The sequence below is a fragment of the Orbicella franksi genome, chromosome 8 (assembly GCF_964199315.1).
Source record: "Orbicella franksi chromosome 8, jaOrbFran1.1, whole genome shotgun sequence".
Taxonomy (NCBI): domain Eukaryota; kingdom Metazoa; phylum Cnidaria; class Anthozoa; order Scleractinia; family Merulinidae; genus Orbicella; species Orbicella franksi.
Genome location: NC_138152.1, coordinates 3,627,028 through 3,646,367, shown reverse-complemented (window position 1 = coordinate 3,646,367; position 19,340 = coordinate 3,627,028). Strand labels below are relative to the sequence as shown.

Genomic DNA, 19,340 nt, shown 5'->3' with positions numbered 1-19,340 from the left:
GTCCGGCTAACGCAAATCACTTCAAGTGTTAATTCCTCCTACATTCATGATACTTGGCAACACTTCAACGAATTATATCTTTTCCCGACCCTTAGCAAAATAGCTTAAAGGACATCCAAATTTCCTTGAGGAAAGACCAGCCATTGAAAGAGCCATTGGGTTTTCGCTGTTCTATAACTTTGCCGTTTAGCAGATCCCACTGCTGCATTCAGGTTTAGGAATTTTGTGCTGTAACGTCCCAGGCATGAATTTTAGATCACCTAATTTATTTGCTGTTTTTCACTATAATCACCCATTCTATCCGGCTGACACATATTCAATTCCATGCCGGATGATCACTTGGTCCGGTTATCTCGACAGATCGCTCGGTGCACTCGATCCGCTTTGCGGGTTGTAAACCAAGTTATTGAACTATTTGTTAATCTATATCGGCCACAAAGCTTCCAGCGACACATGCATGTTCAATCGAAGCAAATTGAAGAAAAATTACGACCGACGACAGAGGATACAAAGAGGACAACTTTATCCAAAAGTCCGTTGTTGCTTTCGGTTTTGGTTGCTCCGTTACCAACCGTGTTTAATGAACGACCATTGCACAACTGAAGCGGTTTTGTAGATAATTGTCAAGAAGGGGTAAAGGACCTATTTTGCTGGGCTTATGTTGCAACTGCTGGTGCGGCAGGCTATGTCCTTGCGGAAAGACCATTTGGTACTCGCTATTCAACACTCGCTACACCACTTCCACATACGTGTTGTTCATCTTGCAGTTTTGTTGATACTTTGATACTCTAAGCTATTTTCTAGTGGAAAAACAATTTGATACCTGCTAAAAATAATACTTGGTACATATTTTTTCCATATATGTGTTGTTCATCTTGCCAAGTTGGAAAAACTATTTCCCGGGCATTCTACTGAAATGACTGAATTATTCTTTCGTTACGGAAAGATCATTTGATACCTGCTCATCAATACTCGCAGTATTCTCATCGCCATATAACGGTACTGCAACTCGACTGGCTGCAGTCAATTCCTACAACAGGGTTGATTTATCTCATAATTTAAAGTCCTGATGTTTTCAACGAAAGTAGAGGTGTTTGTTCTGGCCTTTATCTTCTCAGTGCTTGAGGGAGTTAAAGGTAATCCTGTTTCTTTGCAGTTATGTAACAGCCACGAATTATCGATTTTTATTATTCGATCATAGTGCAGGAAACTGCCAAAAGATCATTGGCTTGTTGTTGCTGTTTTTGTTGTTGAAAATGGCATTTAAGAGTGAATGTAAGTAAAAATCAAAGAAAGCTCTGAAAATGTTGCCACGGTCGAAAAATCAATTTTGCTTATGCTTTGCCAGTTTGAAGGCCTAGGTAAGTAACTGAAGGAAACCAAGTTAGTTTTTTGAAATATAACGGCGGAAATTCACGAAAAACGGTCATCGTACTGAAAGCTCAGATTTCACTTTACGATAAGCCGAAATTTTGCACTTTTCAGCTTCTTGCTACACAGACGTTTACATCGCTGTGAAACGCGCTCAACTTTAAATGTATACATGGATTCTTCCTAAATCAAGATAAAGCTGAAAAGCTGTCATACGGATGTCTGTACTGAAAGGTTCAGTGCGTGGAAAGAAGTCATGTTTCCCTTTCATAAAGTTAAAAATCGATGAAGCCGATAGCAGATATACCCAATGCGTACAGGAACTTCTACATTTGTGATGTCAACTCATTTATTCATGAGCTGACGATCATTAATGACAGGAAGCCCAAAAAAGGGAGGTGTTAAAACGATATCTTCACTATTCAGAACACGTACAAGGCATGGCGTGATTTTCACTTTCTTATTGAATCACATGTAGACCAGCAATCACGGGCTTTAACTTGCCGAGGCATAATGACTGATGCCGAAATCGCACGAAAGATGTCACCAGGTTTAGAACCGAGATTTAGATTTTAGCATTGAACATTAGCAGTTTAGCAGTAATCATTCGGCCTAAAGGCCTGGAAAAACTAGGAAACATGTTTTCAGAAACATGTTTCCATAAATGTTTCCCAGGTGGCAAAACTGGTAGGAAACACGAGAAAACATGTCGCTCACCGAACTGACTATAAAAACGAGGAAACATTTATCTGGAAACACCGCGGGTGCATGCGCACTTTCGAATTGGCCCTGACCTTAAAGGGTGGGGACGGAACCCGGGGGGTACTCCCCTATATGGGCTATATAGGTATGTGCGGCCTCAAAGGGTATGGTTTTTCAGCCGTTTTGGTCATAAATAGGGTATCGAGTTTAGTCATTTTGATCATTAATAGGGTCTGGTTTTTGCACTCTAGCTTTAAATCGGACATGGTTTTTAGAAGAAGCTACTTTTTCATCATTATCGATCAACAAAAGCCCTTCATGATGCCTTCAAGGGCCCATTAACTGATCTTTTCGAGCCGTTGCTAAGGAAAAATTATTTTGATATAACCTCATCATTTTTAGTTAGTTCAGTGTTATTTCACGTGTTTTAGAGCGGTTTTCAATGGAGTGTCGAAAGTAATTAGACAATTACTTTGGTTTTGGTTTTAGTTTTACTACAGTTTGAGATTAGCTGAGAAGTCTGATTGGTAAGTAATTAGTTTCGTTTTGGTTTTACGACACTCAATTGAAAACCGCTCTAACTTTTTCATGACCAATAACACCAGTGATGACGTTATCAGGCCACGCTCTTGGTCATGTGACTAATACCGAAAAAAATGCAAAGACTCCCTGGCATATTACTTTGTCGGGATTTTTTTCATTGATTTAATATCTTAATTTTAATCCTCATTATGCTATACATACATTTTGTTTTATTTCTAAAAGGTCAGATTTTGAGAGAATTTCAAAATATTGAAAAATTCGTAATTTCTGAAAAAAGCATGATTTTGACAAAGGAATAGCATTAATGCAAAAACGGTGCGCGCGATTAATACTTGATGCTAAGTTTTCTGATAACTTTGTGAAGCTATTTACTAAATTAGGATGGCTCCCCATAGACGATATCATACGTAGCAGAAAACTTGATCTATTACATAAGATCAGGTTTGGACACTGTCCAGATTACTTTATTCCATATATACATTATCTAAAGGACACTCATAGCTACAACACTAAAGCTACAACCAAGTATAACCTAGTTATTCCTAAGTGCAAGAGAGTTTCAGGTTGCAGGACTTTCCATACAAGCGCAACTCGCCTTTGGAATAATGTTGATGTTTCCATTCGTGATACTACATTGCACAAACAATTCACAGCAAAAGTACGCCAGAAGCTACTGAAACAAAATGCTACACTAGAACACTTTGTAATTAGTAGCACTTTCTAGATCTTATTTGTATTAAGTTAATTTGAATTTTAATCATTATTCATAAGTATATAATATGTAAATGATTTTATGTAAAATTAGCGAGGGCCATATTGTAAACTACTGGGCAACCAGTAAATTATGTTGCCCTCGTTAAATAAAGTCTTTTTGTTTCTGTTTTTTGTTTGAATGCATAGCTATGTTTCCAACGTTGGCTTTAATGGAAACTCGCCGAAAAAGGCTCGATTTAATAAAAAACCGCGTTTCCTTTAGCATTTAAAGAAACCGGAAGTGCGCCCGATATATATTGGAAGTTACCCTATCAGCGCGTGCGCAATTTACACTACCAGCACACTTCGGTAAGATCAAACAAAGTCACGCGGAGTTAGTTTTTCTCTTTCTTTTGCTCTTGTTTCTCTGTTTTTTTCTCTTACTTTGTCTTTGCTTGTACTTTTTTTTTGTTTTGCACCATGTGAAACACACACACACAAAAAAACATCTAAAATGTAAGTGAATTTGCAAGCTATTGAGTTGTTTTTATTTTCCGCACGCAGTGTGACGTAAGTAACCGGAAGTGAAATTTCACCTCCTTAGCAACGCGCGCGAGCGCGGGCATGAATCGGTTAATGGGCCCTTCACGTTGGTCTGAATTAGGGAACTAAGCATAAGGCAGGTCTGAAACAGGGTATTGATTTAGGCCAGGTCATAAATAGGGTATTGAAAATCGCAGATTTTGGTCATAAATGGGGTAAGGGTTTTGGACAGTGGGCCGCACACCTCCACAAATTTTTCTCGGGACGGAACTTATTAATACCAACGGCTCTTGATCTCGGTCGCTGTATTCCTTGCTGGTGAAGTCCCATAAAATTTCTTTTCTTCGTAGCTAGTAATTAGCTGCCCTATTTGCTCGTCTGTGCATTATATTACCTTTCGTATCCCTTATTTTTCTTACTCGTAGCGGAAGTTTCGCTCGAGTTTTTCCTTGAGTCAGCCATGTTGTCTTTCTCTCGGGCGGGAAACCCTATGAACGAGCGAGCGATGGTTGATAAGGAACAAATGGAAAACAAATGGAAAAACTGGGAAACATCAATAAACATGGTTCAATTAATGCCGCGAGAAAACACAGAATGTTTCTGCCGTGTAGCAGAAACATATTTTGGTTCTCGAAAACAAAAATTGACGCTGGAAACTGGGAAGCACTCACTAATTCGTCAACGATTGTTTTATAAACAATTGAATCAAACGGGCTAGCTGGCGCAAAGACTTGCATATGCACTAAACAATGGTACTATCCTTCTAACATTCCTTACGCTTACTCAACATCCATCATACAAATCGTCATAGGAGCTCATTTCTGTCGCTATCGTTGTCGGAGTACTGTCTGAGTTACAAACAAGTCGAGGAAATTAACAGAAATGTGTCATGTGACATGTCATGACCTTGATATTTTAAAAACGAAAGAAAGGCATGCCACTTAAACTGAAAGAAACAAATATATCAACTAAACATAGTAGGCTTAAAAATCCAAACTGGCGGGAGGCAGACCAGATGGCTATTTACAAGCATGACCGAGGAGTTGAACTAGGGTCTACCGAGAAACAACTCCAGCTTAGTGGCCAGAGCGGGAATTGAACCCGCGACCTCCGGATTTCAAGTCCGGCGCCTCTGGTCTTAAAAAGTAATTTTGACAACACAAGACAGATATGAAGTTGTACAGAATTTTGCATTTGCTACAGATATCACTTGCTATTTTGTCAAAGATCTGCACAAATTCTCACTTGCGATGGAGAAATTAGGTCAATATCCAAATATGCTATAATTTAATAGCCCAACAAGCAGTAATTATAACCATCAGTCTGCGGACCAACCATCTCACCCCACCTCCCCACCAAAAAGCAAGCGTCTCCATAATAGAACAGTAAAACAGATTTTTTGCCATCGTTGTCATTATGATAATCTTATAAATCGACTTGTCCCAACACGTAGGTGACAGTCGGCACGTATGCATAGAAAGCTCTTGTAGTCATTTTAATGTACATCACAGCAAAGTTCCCTTTCAATCGGAGCAACATGTCGTCTGCGCACCTACACCCGATCTACTTCGTTCCAGTTTTCTTGTTCATTTTTGCACTTGATCCAGCCACCGAAGGTACGATAGTTTTTATCTTAAAGTTCCGATATCGTAATTGTCATCTGAAGTTTATTTTATGTCTTGTCGAAAAGATTTGAACAGTGGACGGAAATTGGGGGAGGGGCGCACCGATTGAGGAAGTTATTGTTTAGTAGAGCTTCTACTATGATAACAAATTGTTCTTAATTCCTCCACAGCACTCGGTTTCAAGACTGGGAAAGACAACATAACTACCATCACACCGGGACTGTTTGCTTGCAAGGTGATCTACTATCCAAGTCCCTTCTACGGCGGACAGCAAGTAACGGTTCTCGCGTCAGTTGGCCATACCGCACAGAACCAAGCGCCTCGGAACGGCGCTGTAGTCTGGGTTGAAGCTGTTACAGCAAGTGAATTCACAGCTTGTGTCCTTGAATTCGGAAATGGGTCCAACAAGACGGTGGAGGTAAATTGGTTATCCTTCCAGGCTTCACTGCGTGGATCTCAGATTGGTACTACATCTTTAAATTCCTGGACAACTGGGACGAAATGCGAGAGGATCGATTTTCAGCAGGTAAGCATTGCAATTTCCTTCTGTTTTCAGCTGATTATTTTTTCTCAACAAAATAAATGTTAGCTTAAGCAGAATCTGTGATTAGAAAGGTTGCAGAACATTTATATTTTCGTAACGTTTCCTCACCTATTCAATCTTACGCTCCCTCGCTACCTCGTTCCTTCGTTCCTTCGCTCCGTCGTTCCCTCGTCTACTCGCTACCTCGCTCCTTCACTTTGTGGCTCCGTCGCTTCCTAGCGTCCTCGCACCATCGCTCCCACACTAATTCGCTCCCTCGCTCTCTCGCACCCTCGCACTCTCGCTCCCTCGTACCCTCGCACTCTCGCTTCCTCGACCCCTCGTTCCCTTGTTCCCTTGCAACCTGGTCCTTTCGCTCCTCGCTCCCTCGTTCTCTCGTTCTCTCGTTCTCTCGTTCTCTCGTTCTCTCGTTCTCTCGTTCTCTCGTTCTCTCGTTCTCTCGTTCTCTCGTTCTCTCGTTCTCTCGTTCTCTCGTTCTCTCGTTCTCTCGTTCTCTCGTTCTCTCGTTCTCTCGTTCTCTCGTTCTCTCGTTCTCTCGTTCTCTCGTTCTCTCGTTCTCTCGTTCTCTAGTTGCCTCTTTGCCACGTTGCCTCGTTGCCTTGTTGCCAAGTTGCCTCGTTGCCTCGTTCTATTGATCCCTTGCTCCCTCGCTTCACCTTTTTCGCACTTTCTCGATTTTTTGTCCTCACCTCATTACTCCTTTACACGTCTTGCTTGGTAAATCTGTTCTGCTTTTACTTTTTATACAATCGCTCCTCAATCAAATTCTATCTGATTATTTTTGAAATTTTTTCAGTTGACTACTGTAATTGCTTTCATCTAACCACTTTCTCTTCTACCTTTCCTTTCTTTCCTTTTTCTCGTTTATCTTTAACTAATTTTATTTTTCTATTTATTCCAGCGTTTCTCAATTCCTCCGAACATATTTGTAACTGCTGGTCACCAAATTCCCAAGAGACCCCAGGACGCCATGACTGTGTGGGTGGAGGAGATGAGGGTAGACAATTTCAAAATTTGTCTCCGAGAAGCCAAGATTTTCGATGGACCTCATAAAAACATCAAAATAGTGAGTAAACTTGATATTAATTTTCTGCCACTGGATAATTCGTAATTCCTGTCAATCCACAAGATCACTTTTATACTCCCAAATTACAAATCTAAATTAAAATGAAAACTATGAGTAGTTGTCTTCAAATACATGTGTTCACGTCCGTTAGGATGTTGTCAAGTTTAACAGAGGTCAACCCAGTCATTTACTATACATCACAAAAATTCAGCCCGCTTTTTGTCGATTTTTATGCTATTTAAGATGTAATCTAATTTCTTTTTTGTTGGTAATGTTGCTGTTGTTGTTGTTGTTTTACCAAATTTTTTAGACAACATTTTTCAAAACAAAAACAGCAAAAGAACAAACAAACAAAACAAAAAAGCAACTATTTATATTCAGTTATATTGAAATTCCCTGTGTTTATAAATCCTTGCAAATCCATGTCTGGAAATCATTTGGTTGGCCTTTTTAACCCAACCCCTCTGAAGTTTAGCAAAATCCCCACTTAAAGTGCACCTAACCCCCCAATTTTTTTTTCGCTAAAACAAATCTAGACTTTATTTGAAGCATTTGGGCGAAGAAATTTTTGAATTTGGTTGAATCTTCGATTTTCTATGCCCTTTCAAAGTCGCGATTAAGTGTTTCACGACCGCGTTTTAGGGAGTCTGGGGCGGCGGTACCTGATGACGTCTACCCAGGAACCAAACACAATAGCGCCTCAGTCAACTCTCTATATTTGCTCGAGAAAATAGAACGCAAAAATAATCGTTCCGATGTATTTTGGGACTAAAACGTCCAAGTTTTGTCTTAGAATCATTTCTTTTTCGTCACTGGAGTCAGAGTTAAGTTTCGATTCGGAAGGCTCCGAAATAAACTTCGATCGAGCACGTTCGACAACTGTGAACTCACTGCTTAGAGCTTTTAGAGCAATTTACAATATTTCAAGCGACGATGGGGAAGACGTCTTTGCGGACGAGCTGCCTGTATATTAGGAATGGAAAGCTAGATACGAAGTGGAGGAGCAGGCAAACGAAAAGCAGGAAAGAAAACTCAAGGACTGCTTTGGATGGTAATTTCGTCAACTAAACATAAGATTCCCACGCGTGTTTATAGCCCGTTTACATTTGTCCTTACCGAGAATGTATTTTGTCAGGTTCTGTTAAATCCAGTTTGTATTTTACTTTCAGTTGAATGCTTCATGTTTATAAGAGCGACGTACGTGTTGCAGTTTTCGAGACTTGATGAACTGCAAAACATTGGCTTCGATCGATTGAAAATCGTACTGTTTGGACCTGTATTTTTGAAGCTGTGGGAAGCAAGGCGGAAGGAAACATTTCATACAATTACCGATTTCACATTGTCACACGTTTTAAGTCGTAACTCCAAATAACCAATGCAAATTGTTCTCAAAGTTTGCAGTGAAATTCGTCGGATAAGCGAAAAGGATGTGTTCCCTAAGCGGTCCGCAGATAATGTTACGCGGTCATATTTTCGACGCTATTGCACAGAATCTTTGTCGCACTGCTGATTTCCAAACCTTCGAAAAACTCTGTGAGTCTAACAATTTTGTTATCATGTAATTCTAGAGGACTAATCTTCGACTTTCATCTAAATCGAAAGAGAAATAAGTGTTGGTTAGCGGCGTACAGTTGCGATCTATTTACATATCAGTATAACGCTTCTTGATCCTGACCGGATCACACAACTTTGCCGGTTATGTTATAAATACTGCGGGATTGGAAGATATAGGTTGTAGGTAGTATTTCTACAAATTTCTGGTTAGCTTTAAGCAGAACATTTATGAAAATAGCGTTCGAAAGTCTGCGGAACAAATTCTAGTGACAGTTCTTCAATGGTTCTCACAGATTCAGTTCGCTTGTTTCGGTTCGACAAAATCAACCATCGTTTACGTCTTTATTGCACCATTAGCCGATCATCGTCAGTAAATTGTACAGTATATCTTTCTTTAAATCTGGAATATTGCTGCAACAGCCGATAGCACCTCTGGAAGGCGTTTCTGCGCACTTTTCGAATGTGTATTGCACCATCCTGAAGGAAATGAGAGGAAATGAGATATCCAACCTTCCTGGGTAGACGTCACAAGAGCCGCTGGACCCATTCTCCTCAAACTCGGTCGTGAAACAAAATGGCGGTGTTTTGGAGCTATTTTCGAGATTTCGTCGTGGCACAGAAAATCGAGGATTTAACGGAATTCAAAATTTTTTTCGCAGAACTATTTCAAATAATAAGTAGATTCGTTCTAGCGAAAAACAATTTTTGGGGTTAGGTGCACTTTAATAATTTGTTATTTAACAATTACTGGTTTATTTCTCATTACTTGTTTTCAAATTCTGCTGCAGAGTTGGATGGCATTCACGAATCTGAGAGTTGACAATCTTACCATAACCGACAGCCTTGTGTTTATCAATACAAACTCACCGTCTCCTCAAGATAACTACGCCTTCTGTCAAGTAAGGATTATCTACATAATGTTACGGATACTCTACAAGAGTTTGCTTTCATGAAAAGTGGCCAGTTTTAACAATTTATTTGCATTTTTCCCTTTTCAAGTCAAACTTGTGCTGATTGGCAAACAAAACAGTTTTATCTATTATTACAACTGAATCGAGTTACATAGTTCCCAAAAGCCCCAGTCTCCCTTGGGACTTTTCCCCCTTTCGTAGATCAAGTAGTTTTTGGGGAGGTTTCTCTGATAGAATTTAAAGTCGACAGTGATAGAAAGATCATCACTTGTCAGACATATATTCACAGTGTGTCTTTTTATCCCTTCAAAGACTCCCTTTCTTGTTTAACAACCGTACTTATTATACTATTTCATTTAACTTTGCAGACAATAAACTTCACAGAGACATTTTATGCTCCTCCTGTTGTGTTAGTGACGCCAAAGCGCAGTGACAACAACAACAATTCTAATCAATCTGGGTCACGTTGTAATGCAGTTACTGCTTGGGTTGAGGTAAGCAGTACGAGATAATTAGGTACAGCAAGCTAGAGTACTGGTGAGGACTTCACACTGTATATATTTTGTCTGGTCTATGGCAAGAGGAGTGCGCGTTTTTTTGTTTGTTTGTTTGTTCGTTTGTTTGTTTTTTGCTTTGTTTTAGCAGACCCTTAATCGACCCGCGGGCATTACGGGTCTTAACTAGAATCAGCCAATCAGAGTGCGTGTTATAACAACCACAGGCACAAGCCATATAATACAATTCTGTAATATCGTTTTTTAACCTGCTTTTCCATTGTTCGAGAGTCTTGGTCTCTTGGTGAAATAAAAAGCACGAGAAAGAAGTAACGCATTTTATTTCATTACTCAGCATACGTCTACAACTGATGCACAGGTGTGTGTGAAAAATTACAACAGTGACGCCAACAATAAAGATGTTATCACTGTCGACTACATGATCACTGGAGGTAGGCAGAGAGCTTCCATCTGTATACAGGAAATAAAACTGCAGAGTATTTTGAACTTTGAAAATGAAACATTTTTAACAAGCGAAGAAAAATGGTGCTCAAACTACGTAATAAAAGGTTGAAATAAACCATTTGAGATACATTGGGATCCATTCCATACATTTTGTTTTTATGTGGGGTTTAGAACTCTTTACAGATTATCCTTTGGCCTTTTAGCCGTAGATTGTGATAAATAAATAAATAAATAAATAAACAAATGAAATGAATAAATAAATACATAAATAAATACACTTGCTATGCAATGGTCTTGATGCGTAAACTGTAAATTATCTTGAAAAGAACCTTTTAATAGACTTCTCTTTAAGTGTAATTTAACCTGAAAACTTGAAACAACCCAGAAACGTCATCTTCTTAGATCCATTTTTTATTGTCTTTATTCATAATTACTTACGTTTTTTATTTCACATTTTTTGGCCAGACTTGGATCCCTGTATCGACGTGACATGTCATTATCACTGTCTGTGTAAAGCGTTTGGACCCCACGATGCTCGCTGTGTTGCTGTGGACAGATGTCCTTCCTATCGAGAACCCGTCTGCTCATCAAATGGCACAACACACGACAATGAGTGTTTGTTTCGACAGGAAATGTGTCTTCTGCAATTGAACTTTTCTGTTCAACACCCTGGTAGTTGTGAAGGTCATAATATAATACTTTGATTTGCTTTAAAATGAATTTTTTGAAGACATCGATGATCAAAACGATAATGACGATGATAGTTGGTATAGTGTGATCGTCCGAGTGGGTGTAGTTCTGAAAAGAACTGTTGTTGGTGACTAACGTTTCCACAACTTGAGCGGAAGTCATCTTCAGAGTCAAGTGAATAGTGCTTGTCAGTCGATGATGCTATAAGTCTGGTCCGTTGAACGTGATTGGTCAGTATAGCCATGATGGTATTGGCTGAAAGACTCGTGTAAAGGTTGTCATCAGTCATTGGTAGGTTTCGATCCGTCTATTGTTAGTCAAATAGGTCGCTTTTTGGTCCGTGCATTGTCAAGTCGGTCTGTTAGAAGTACGTTTGTCGGTTTCGTTTCCGTCATGGATAAGTCGTTTGTAGGGCGCCGGTAGTTGTTGACATCTGTTAAGAGGCGTTTGCTCTAGGTTAGTGTACCAGCTTTCCAAAGTCAGTCGTTGAAAATAGTTTGTACCGTAGGTTAAGCACTGAGCAGAGTCCCAGTCAGTGTTGTGGTTTGCAAGTTGATGATGTACAGCAATGTGATTGTTGGCATCACCATTTCTCGTGGCTCGTTTGTGTTCAGTCAGTCTCGTGTTAAGGTTTCTGCCAGTCTCACCAATGTAGGAAGCCTGACTGATGACAAACTTTACACGAGTCTTTCAGCCAATACCATCATGGCTATACTGACCAATCACGTTCAACGGACCAGACTTATGATATCATCGACTGACAAACACTATTCACTTGACTCTGAAGATGACTTCCGCTCAGGTTGTCGAAACGTCAGTCACCAACAACAGTTCTTTTCAGAACTGCACTCACCCGGACGATCACACTATACCAACTACTGATACTCCTGGGTTCAAACCATTTACAATGACGATGATGCCATCCACTTGTGTACAACTAGTGAAACCAATCATTCCTTTTGAATAATCTTTTCTCTTCTTATCTTTTTAGGATTTCCTTTCCAGCGAGGTCGCCGCCACATGCCTCATATTCCTTCACTGGGATATTCTCATTGTGAAGTAATTCGCCTCAAGCCTTACATGTTTTATCCTGACAAACCACTGGAAGTTCAGATAACTGTCAATCATATTGACACTAGTGACAAGTCATATGTACATGACGCTGCTGTGTCGTGGATAGAAAATGTCAGTTACGATCGATTCACCACGTGTGTGATGGCGGCTGGCTACAATGAGCGGAAATCTAATGCTAACGTGACAGTTGATTGGATGGCGTACCAAGGGGGTCCAGTGGGTGGTGTTGCCGGGGAAGTACGAATATCACAATGGTGGACCGGGACGACTTGTAAAGCTGTCAATTTTCCTTCGGTAAGTCTTTTCTGTTTTAACTTCAATTTTACTAACTTCACTTTTCCCTAAGATGTCACTGGACCACTGAATAATACTTTCATTAACTCAATCTAGCCTTTAGACAGTCTGTATTATTGGCTAGGAATCTTGGTTTCTCCTGTTTCTAGATATATATAGGTTGCTGAACCACTAATTATGTTGTTATCTTTAACTTTTTAAACGCAAAACAACTTTTTTCCTGACTATTTTTGTTGACTGGCGTAATTATTATTATTTTTTGTTTGTTTTCCATGCAGGGGAAGTTTTCAGTGGTACCCTCAGTGTTTGTAACTGCTGCTCACCGTCATGCCGGTCTAAAGCGTGACGCTGCCAGCTTGTGGATTGAAGACGTCACGCAATCGTCATTTAAAGTTTGTTTGAGAGAGCTGCAGAACTACGCAGGATCGCACGAAGACGTTCATGTTGTAAGTGTCACAGCTTCCACAAAACAGGACCTATATAGAACAAGCTCACTCTAATATACCTTATATTAGCAAAACAGTAGGGCTGGTTGAGTAGTAATCGGTGGTAAGGTTTACTTTATAATAAGCTTTTTCATCAAAATGTATATTTTAGTTAGGAACAAATGAAACAGCTAGAACTAAAAAAAAAAAATGATAGCAATGCAGTTATTCACCCATTCTTTTTGGATTTGCTCATAGATGTAAACTTTTTTGTTTTCTCATTAATAGAAATGGCTAGCGTTTTCGTCTCTCCACAAGCCTCTTTTCACAGAGCATAGTTCAGTCTATTTTGCTAACTCCCAGCATCCTCCTGCAGATTACAACAATGCTTTCTGCAAGGTCAGTATCAAAGTCGTTTTTAATGAGGAACATCTGAATTTCGTTGATTAAATTGGTTATAATAAATCTAAGAGTTTGCTTGAAACTTTATACCAGTGAACCTGCACTGCCAACTAACTCCAGAAGATTCTTATTGGATGCAGTGGCAAACGTATTGAGGAGCGTGCGTATTCCTGGACTATAATCTGCAAAACGTACAAATCGACAGATTTTCTTAAAATTATGTATCAGTTTACACTGTATTGCTAGTTTCCTGTTGCATAGCTAACTAACACCAGGGGGATTTTATTGGATGCTGTAAACTTTATGCAAACTGTAGATGCCAAAGTTAATGAAAGCATTTAATGTTTCTTAGGATATCCGCTTTGCTAGGAAGTATAACAGCACCCCAAACGTGTTTGTATCGGCGAACCATTCATCTAGCGGTGGAAATCAACAACCAGTACACAATGGAATAACTGCTTGGGTGGAGGTAGAATGGAAGCTCTATATTTACACTCCGCTGTTTAAGTTAAAAGTTTTATAGCAAAATTAGAGTGCAATTTAACAATGAAAAATCCGGGGGGGGTTTCAAATTTTTGAAATGACCATTCACTCTGAGGGGCTAAAAACTTTCGGGAGCTGTTCATTCACCCTCTGCGAAATCATAATATGTCAATTGTGTGTCTATTATTTTTGACGTTGCCATGGCAACCGCAAATTTCACATAGGTTTGGCCAAAACTCAACTTTTTTGACATAATTCTGTATTTATCCCCAGTTCCATTCATCAAATTGCAGAAATTCACCAATTTATACATTTCATAAGCATTATGGCTTCAACGTGTATTAATTTCCGTTATTTCTTTAGCTTTAAAAACACAGTGAAATCCAAGATGGTGGATCTAAGTTGGAGTGTCAAGTGACGTCATACCCAACAAAATTGTACCATAGCTCAGGGCTATCTAATCAATGTAAATTTAATTCCCTATGAAAACCTAGGGGAGTGGTTCCATCAACCCCCCCCCCCCCTCCGCCAACTTTTACCACGGTGGGGGTATGAGTTAGCTTATACGTACCCAATATAATTTCATTCTTGGAGACTGATTTTGTTTTATTCTTTATTGTAGTATATCAATATGACCGGTGTCCGGGTTTGTTTAAAGGAATTGTATGGGACAAAGTATGATCCACTCTCTATCTCATACACTGTCCTGTCAGGTAGGGACAAAAAATTGCCCTCTTAGGTTTGAGTTTTCCTCTAACAGTAAGATATGCATTTTAGACTCACGTTGTTTTAACGTCAGAGATTTATATGAAATAAAACCTGAAATCAAACATTTGAGGTTGTCTCTAAAAACACAACTAAAGAGCAACTCAAATCACTTTATTGGCTTTCTTTACTTATGGTGTATTTCTTTGTGTCTACAGACGTTTGTCAGCCAGGATGGACTTACTTTGGTGGTTATTGCTACTTCACAAGTCCCGCATGCACTTCATGGTTGACCGCGGAGTCAAACTGTTCTGTGATGGACTCTGATCTGGTGACTATACACAACCAGGAGGAGAATGTGTTTATTCAGCACCGTCATAGTGGAGATAAGTCTTGGATAGGGCTGAATGACCGCAGTGTTGAAGGCTCTTTTGTTTGGACAAACAAAGAAATTAGCAGTTTTAGGTTCTGGGCTCCAAAGCAACCAAACGACTGGAACAACGAGGATTGTGTGCACACTCTAGGAACGAGGCATGGATACACTTGGAATGACGTACCCTGCAATAATTGCTTCAACTTTACTTGTTTTACAGGTGACAAATCAATTGCTAATGTGTAATTGTTCCATCATGATTTATCACTTGATTGACCAGTAGGCTGATTGACTGAGGCTGGTAAGTTTATCGAGTAAGCTTTGCGGGGAAAAGGCAATGCAAACAGCGCGGAACAACAGTTGCAAAAGAATAATTTCGAAAAATATAGCACGTTAAGATCAGGGCCATTATTGATTTAGACTACACACAAATTGCTAAATATGTATATAAATGAACACATGATTGATCATCGCAGTTATACACAGTTTAAGCAGTTGTGAAACTAAAGCCTGAAAAAGAAATCCAGGCCTGAACGGGATTCGAACCCATGACGTCTGCGATACCGGTGCAGTGCTCTACCAACTGAGCTATCAAGCCAACTGAGAGCTGGTCACGTTGTGAGTTCGTAATATAACCATATAGATGATGATGAAGAAAGCAAGTGAATATAATTGAAAGATCATATATTTGAACTACAGATAAAGGTATGAAGACATGATTGATCATCCCAGATATACACAACTTAAGCAGTTGTGAAATTAAAGGATGAAAGAAATTCAGGCCAGAATGGGATTGGAACCCTGACCTATGCGATACCGATGCAGTGCTCTACCAACTGAGCTATCAAACCAACTGAGAGCTGGTCACATTGTGAGTTCGTAATATAACTATAGATGATGAAAAAAGCAAGTGAATATATTAAAAAACATATATTTGAACTGCGGAGAAAGATATGAAGACATGATTGATCATCGCAGTTATACACACAACTTTAGCAGTTGTGAAATTAAAGGCTGAAAAAATTCAGGCCTGAACGGGATTCGAACCAATGACCTCTGCGATACCGGTGCAGTATTTTACCAACTGAGCTATCAAGCCAACAGAGAGCTGGCTATTTACGTTGTGAGTTCGTAATATACCCGTAGATTTGATCTTTCGTATATTCACTTGCATTCTTCATCATCTACGGTTACTGTACGAGATCACAACGTGACCAGCTCTCAGTTGACTTGATAGCTCAGTTGGTAGAGCACTGCACCGGTATCGCAGACGTCATGGGTTCGAATCCCGTTCAGGCCTGGATTTCTTTTTTTTTCAGGCTTTAATTTCATGACTGCTTAAGTTGAGTATAACTGCGATGATCAATCATGTCTTCCTATTTTTTTCCGCAGTTCAAAATATATGATCTTTGATATATTCACATGTATGTATATAAATGTTGCAGACCTGGACGAGTGTAATACTAACACACACAACTGTGACGTCAATGCGGATTGTGTGAATACCGTGGGCTCATATTCCTGTATGTGTAAAGCTGGATATACCGGTGATGGACAAACTTGCAATGGTAAGAAACAATTAAACACACGAACCGATAATAATCTTACCACTACTACGACTTCTACCACTACGACTGCCACTGCCACTGCCGTTGCCACTGTCGCTGCCGCTGCTGCTGCTGCTGCTACTGCTACTACTACGACTACTTCTACAAATAAACAAACCAACTAAGCAACCAAACAGCCAACAAAGAAATAAATCAATGGAAAAGAAAAAAAAAAATTAATGCATATAATTACCTAGGAGAGCCACAGTTTTTTAATCCGGTATAAAAAGTAGTTATAGCAGGAAATGTGGATGTTAATGTGGGCATGGTAGCCCTAAAAAAATAAAGCATTGGTTAACTCGCTGTGTTCTTAAATATGATGATGATGAAGATTACAACAGTGGTATCACTTTAAAATCGTAGTTGGGCATGATTTTTTAGACATTGTTTACGCCGACGACTTTCCCCACTTTAGTACGATATTTATTCCTTTAACTCTGTTTTAGACGTCGACGAATGCTCTACAAGCTCTCACAGCTGTGACGTGAATGCTGTCTGTAATAACACGCCTGCATCGCACAACTGCACATGTAAAGCTGGATATTCTGGAGATGGCAATACTTGCAGTGGTACGTTTCTCCTAAAGTTTTGGCATGCTTTAGTTGTCAGATTAACTGAGTCATCGTAATTAATACTATGACATGAATCACTGAACTAAACTTATATCTTTATGTACCATAACTTCTCGTATTAGTACCCAGGGCGCTTGTTTCAAATTTAGGGGGGCGCTTATTCGAGGATTTACGATATTTATCTTAAATTATAACTAAGTTTCCCTATAACGCGCTCTCTGATTGGCTGAAACAGCGGCCCTATCAGAGAACACACGCCAGGTAAGCTGAATTTCAAACTTGTGCCTCGGCATTTTGACAATTTTTTTTAAAGATATATATACCGACGACCGAAAAGTCTACGAAACAGACTTGTGCGTTCAAGATTTGTAAGTGAAACAGCTCAAAATCTGATACCAAAGGGGTGTAGAGCATGTGAAAGAACGAAGCGTAGTTGGTGCAATAAGATCAACCAGACCACAACTTTCACCAGTCCCAAAAACAAGAAGACTTTTACCATATTTCATGCAGTGGACTGCCATTCGTCATAGATCATTTACATAATCGAGTGCAACATTTGCAAACTTCAATACATTGGCAAAAGTGAAACAACATTTAACCTACGGTTAAACAATCACAGAAACCATATCAAAAAGGGAGTGAGTAGCTGCGAACTCACTGAACACTTTTTACATAACACACGAACTCACGACTTTGACAATAATGTTACCATTACTATCATAGAGCAAATCAAAAAAGATCATTTAGAGACTGACAAAAAGAAAGAAGTCCCTCGAGAAAGCGAGATTTTCTGGCAAAGAACATTAAACTCCATTCAGCCGAATGGACTTAACAAAAGAACTGGATAAGTTTTGGGTACATAAATTGTTTAAAGCATACGTTATAAAGGTTGTAAAACTCTTAACCTATTAGAAATACTAATTGTTTACAAAACATTCTACCCAACATCTAATTAAGCAACACGCATTGTACTACGTCACACAATTAACCAATTACGACTCTGTAACAATTGCATGTGAAGACCCCCGAGGAAGGCAAACGCCGAAACGCGTCGGGTCTTGAATAAAGCTTTGAAAACGGAAGCCCATTCTCCATTGTGCGAGCTATCTCTCTCTCTATCTATCTATCTATCTATCTATCTATCTATCTATCTATCTATCTATCTATCTATCTATCTATCTATCTATCTATCTATATATCTATATATCTATATCTAACCGAATTCGCAAAAACATGCCCGCAGTGACTCAAAGACAGTCCCAGCGGCCAGAAGTCCTCTGACCACCCCTCCGGCTAGGAGATTGGCCAATCACGCATGCACTTGGCATGGACCACTCTAGCAGAGTGCCATGGCAACACAGAAGCCTCAAACAAGGTCAAACAACTGAGTAAAATACCCAGAAACACAGTCAACATCAAACTTATTTAATACTGAAAACTCAAATTCTAGCTAGTTGCAGGTGTAAGTAAAAGACACCCTCCCCTCCCTCTTGCTTTTGACAGCTGGTCCCCAGCAAGCCACCAGCAGATAGGCCAGGCATTGGGCCATGTGCCCAGCCTAGCCTTGACGGAGTCCCCCCTTGGTTTAAGGTGGCTGGCTTAGCCTGGCAAAAACCTAGCGGGCATGTTTTTGCGAATTCGCTTAGATATATATATATCTAATATATGTAACTGCAGACAGTACTGTTTCGGCCTTCTGGGCCTCATCAGTGCAGTGCTGAAGACTAGGATGGAGGCTAAGCTTAAAAAGCCGCCCCAAATACTACACATGTGGTAGTATCTAAGCCATTACCAGAGTGCTCAAACTAGCAAGCTAGTGAGCACGCGCAATTGCAACAGTAACGACTCATCCCAGTAGAATGCTCAAACTGGACATGAAAGCAGAGCTTTGTATGCCAGCTAACTATATCTAACTGCAGACAGTACTGTTTCGGCCTTCTGGGCCTCATCAGTGCAGTGCTGAAGACTAGGGTGGAGGCTAAACTTAAAAACCGCCCCACATACTACACATGTGGTAGTATCTAAGCCGTTACCAGAGTGCTCAAACTAGCGAGCTAGTTATATATATGTATATCTATCTGTCTATCTATCTATCTATCTATCTATCTATCTATCTATCTATCTATCTGTCTATCTATCTATTTATCTATCTATCTATTTATCTATCTATATCTTTATCTATATAGATTTTCAGAGTTGGATTA

At 39.6% G+C, this 19,340-nt stretch overlaps 1 protein-coding gene and 1 pseudogene across 1 annotated transcript in view; both read left to right on the top strand.

The window, feature by feature from the left end:
- The window catches only part of LOC145495976 (uncharacterized), a 37,174-nt gene that overhangs the window by 1,055 nt on the left and 16,779 nt on the right, over positions 1-19,340 (top strand). Inside the window, exons 2-15 of the mRNA XM_081475574.1 lie at positions 5,648-6,003; positions 6,923-7,087; positions 9,430-9,540; positions 9,921-10,046; positions 10,402-10,498; positions 10,977-11,195; positions 12,193-12,569; positions 12,848-13,015; positions 13,283-13,393; positions 13,749-13,865; positions 14,502-14,592; positions 14,803-15,177; positions 16,403-16,525; positions 17,011-17,133. Coding sequence (XP_081331700.1) covers positions 5,648-6,003; positions 6,923-7,087; positions 9,430-9,540; positions 9,921-10,046; positions 10,402-10,498; positions 10,977-11,195; positions 12,193-12,569; positions 12,848-13,015; positions 13,283-13,393; positions 13,749-13,865; positions 14,502-14,592; positions 14,803-15,177; positions 16,403-16,525; positions 17,011-17,133 — 2,559 coding nt within the window. The remainder of the gene's footprint in view (positions 1-5,647; positions 6,004-6,922; positions 7,088-9,429; positions 9,541-9,920; positions 10,047-10,401; positions 10,499-10,976; positions 11,196-12,192; positions 12,570-12,847; positions 13,016-13,282; positions 13,394-13,748; positions 13,866-14,501; positions 14,593-14,802; positions 15,178-16,402; positions 16,526-17,010; positions 17,134-19,340) is intronic.
- LOC145495608 (uncharacterized) lies at positions 17,235-17,984 on the top strand (annotated as a pseudogene).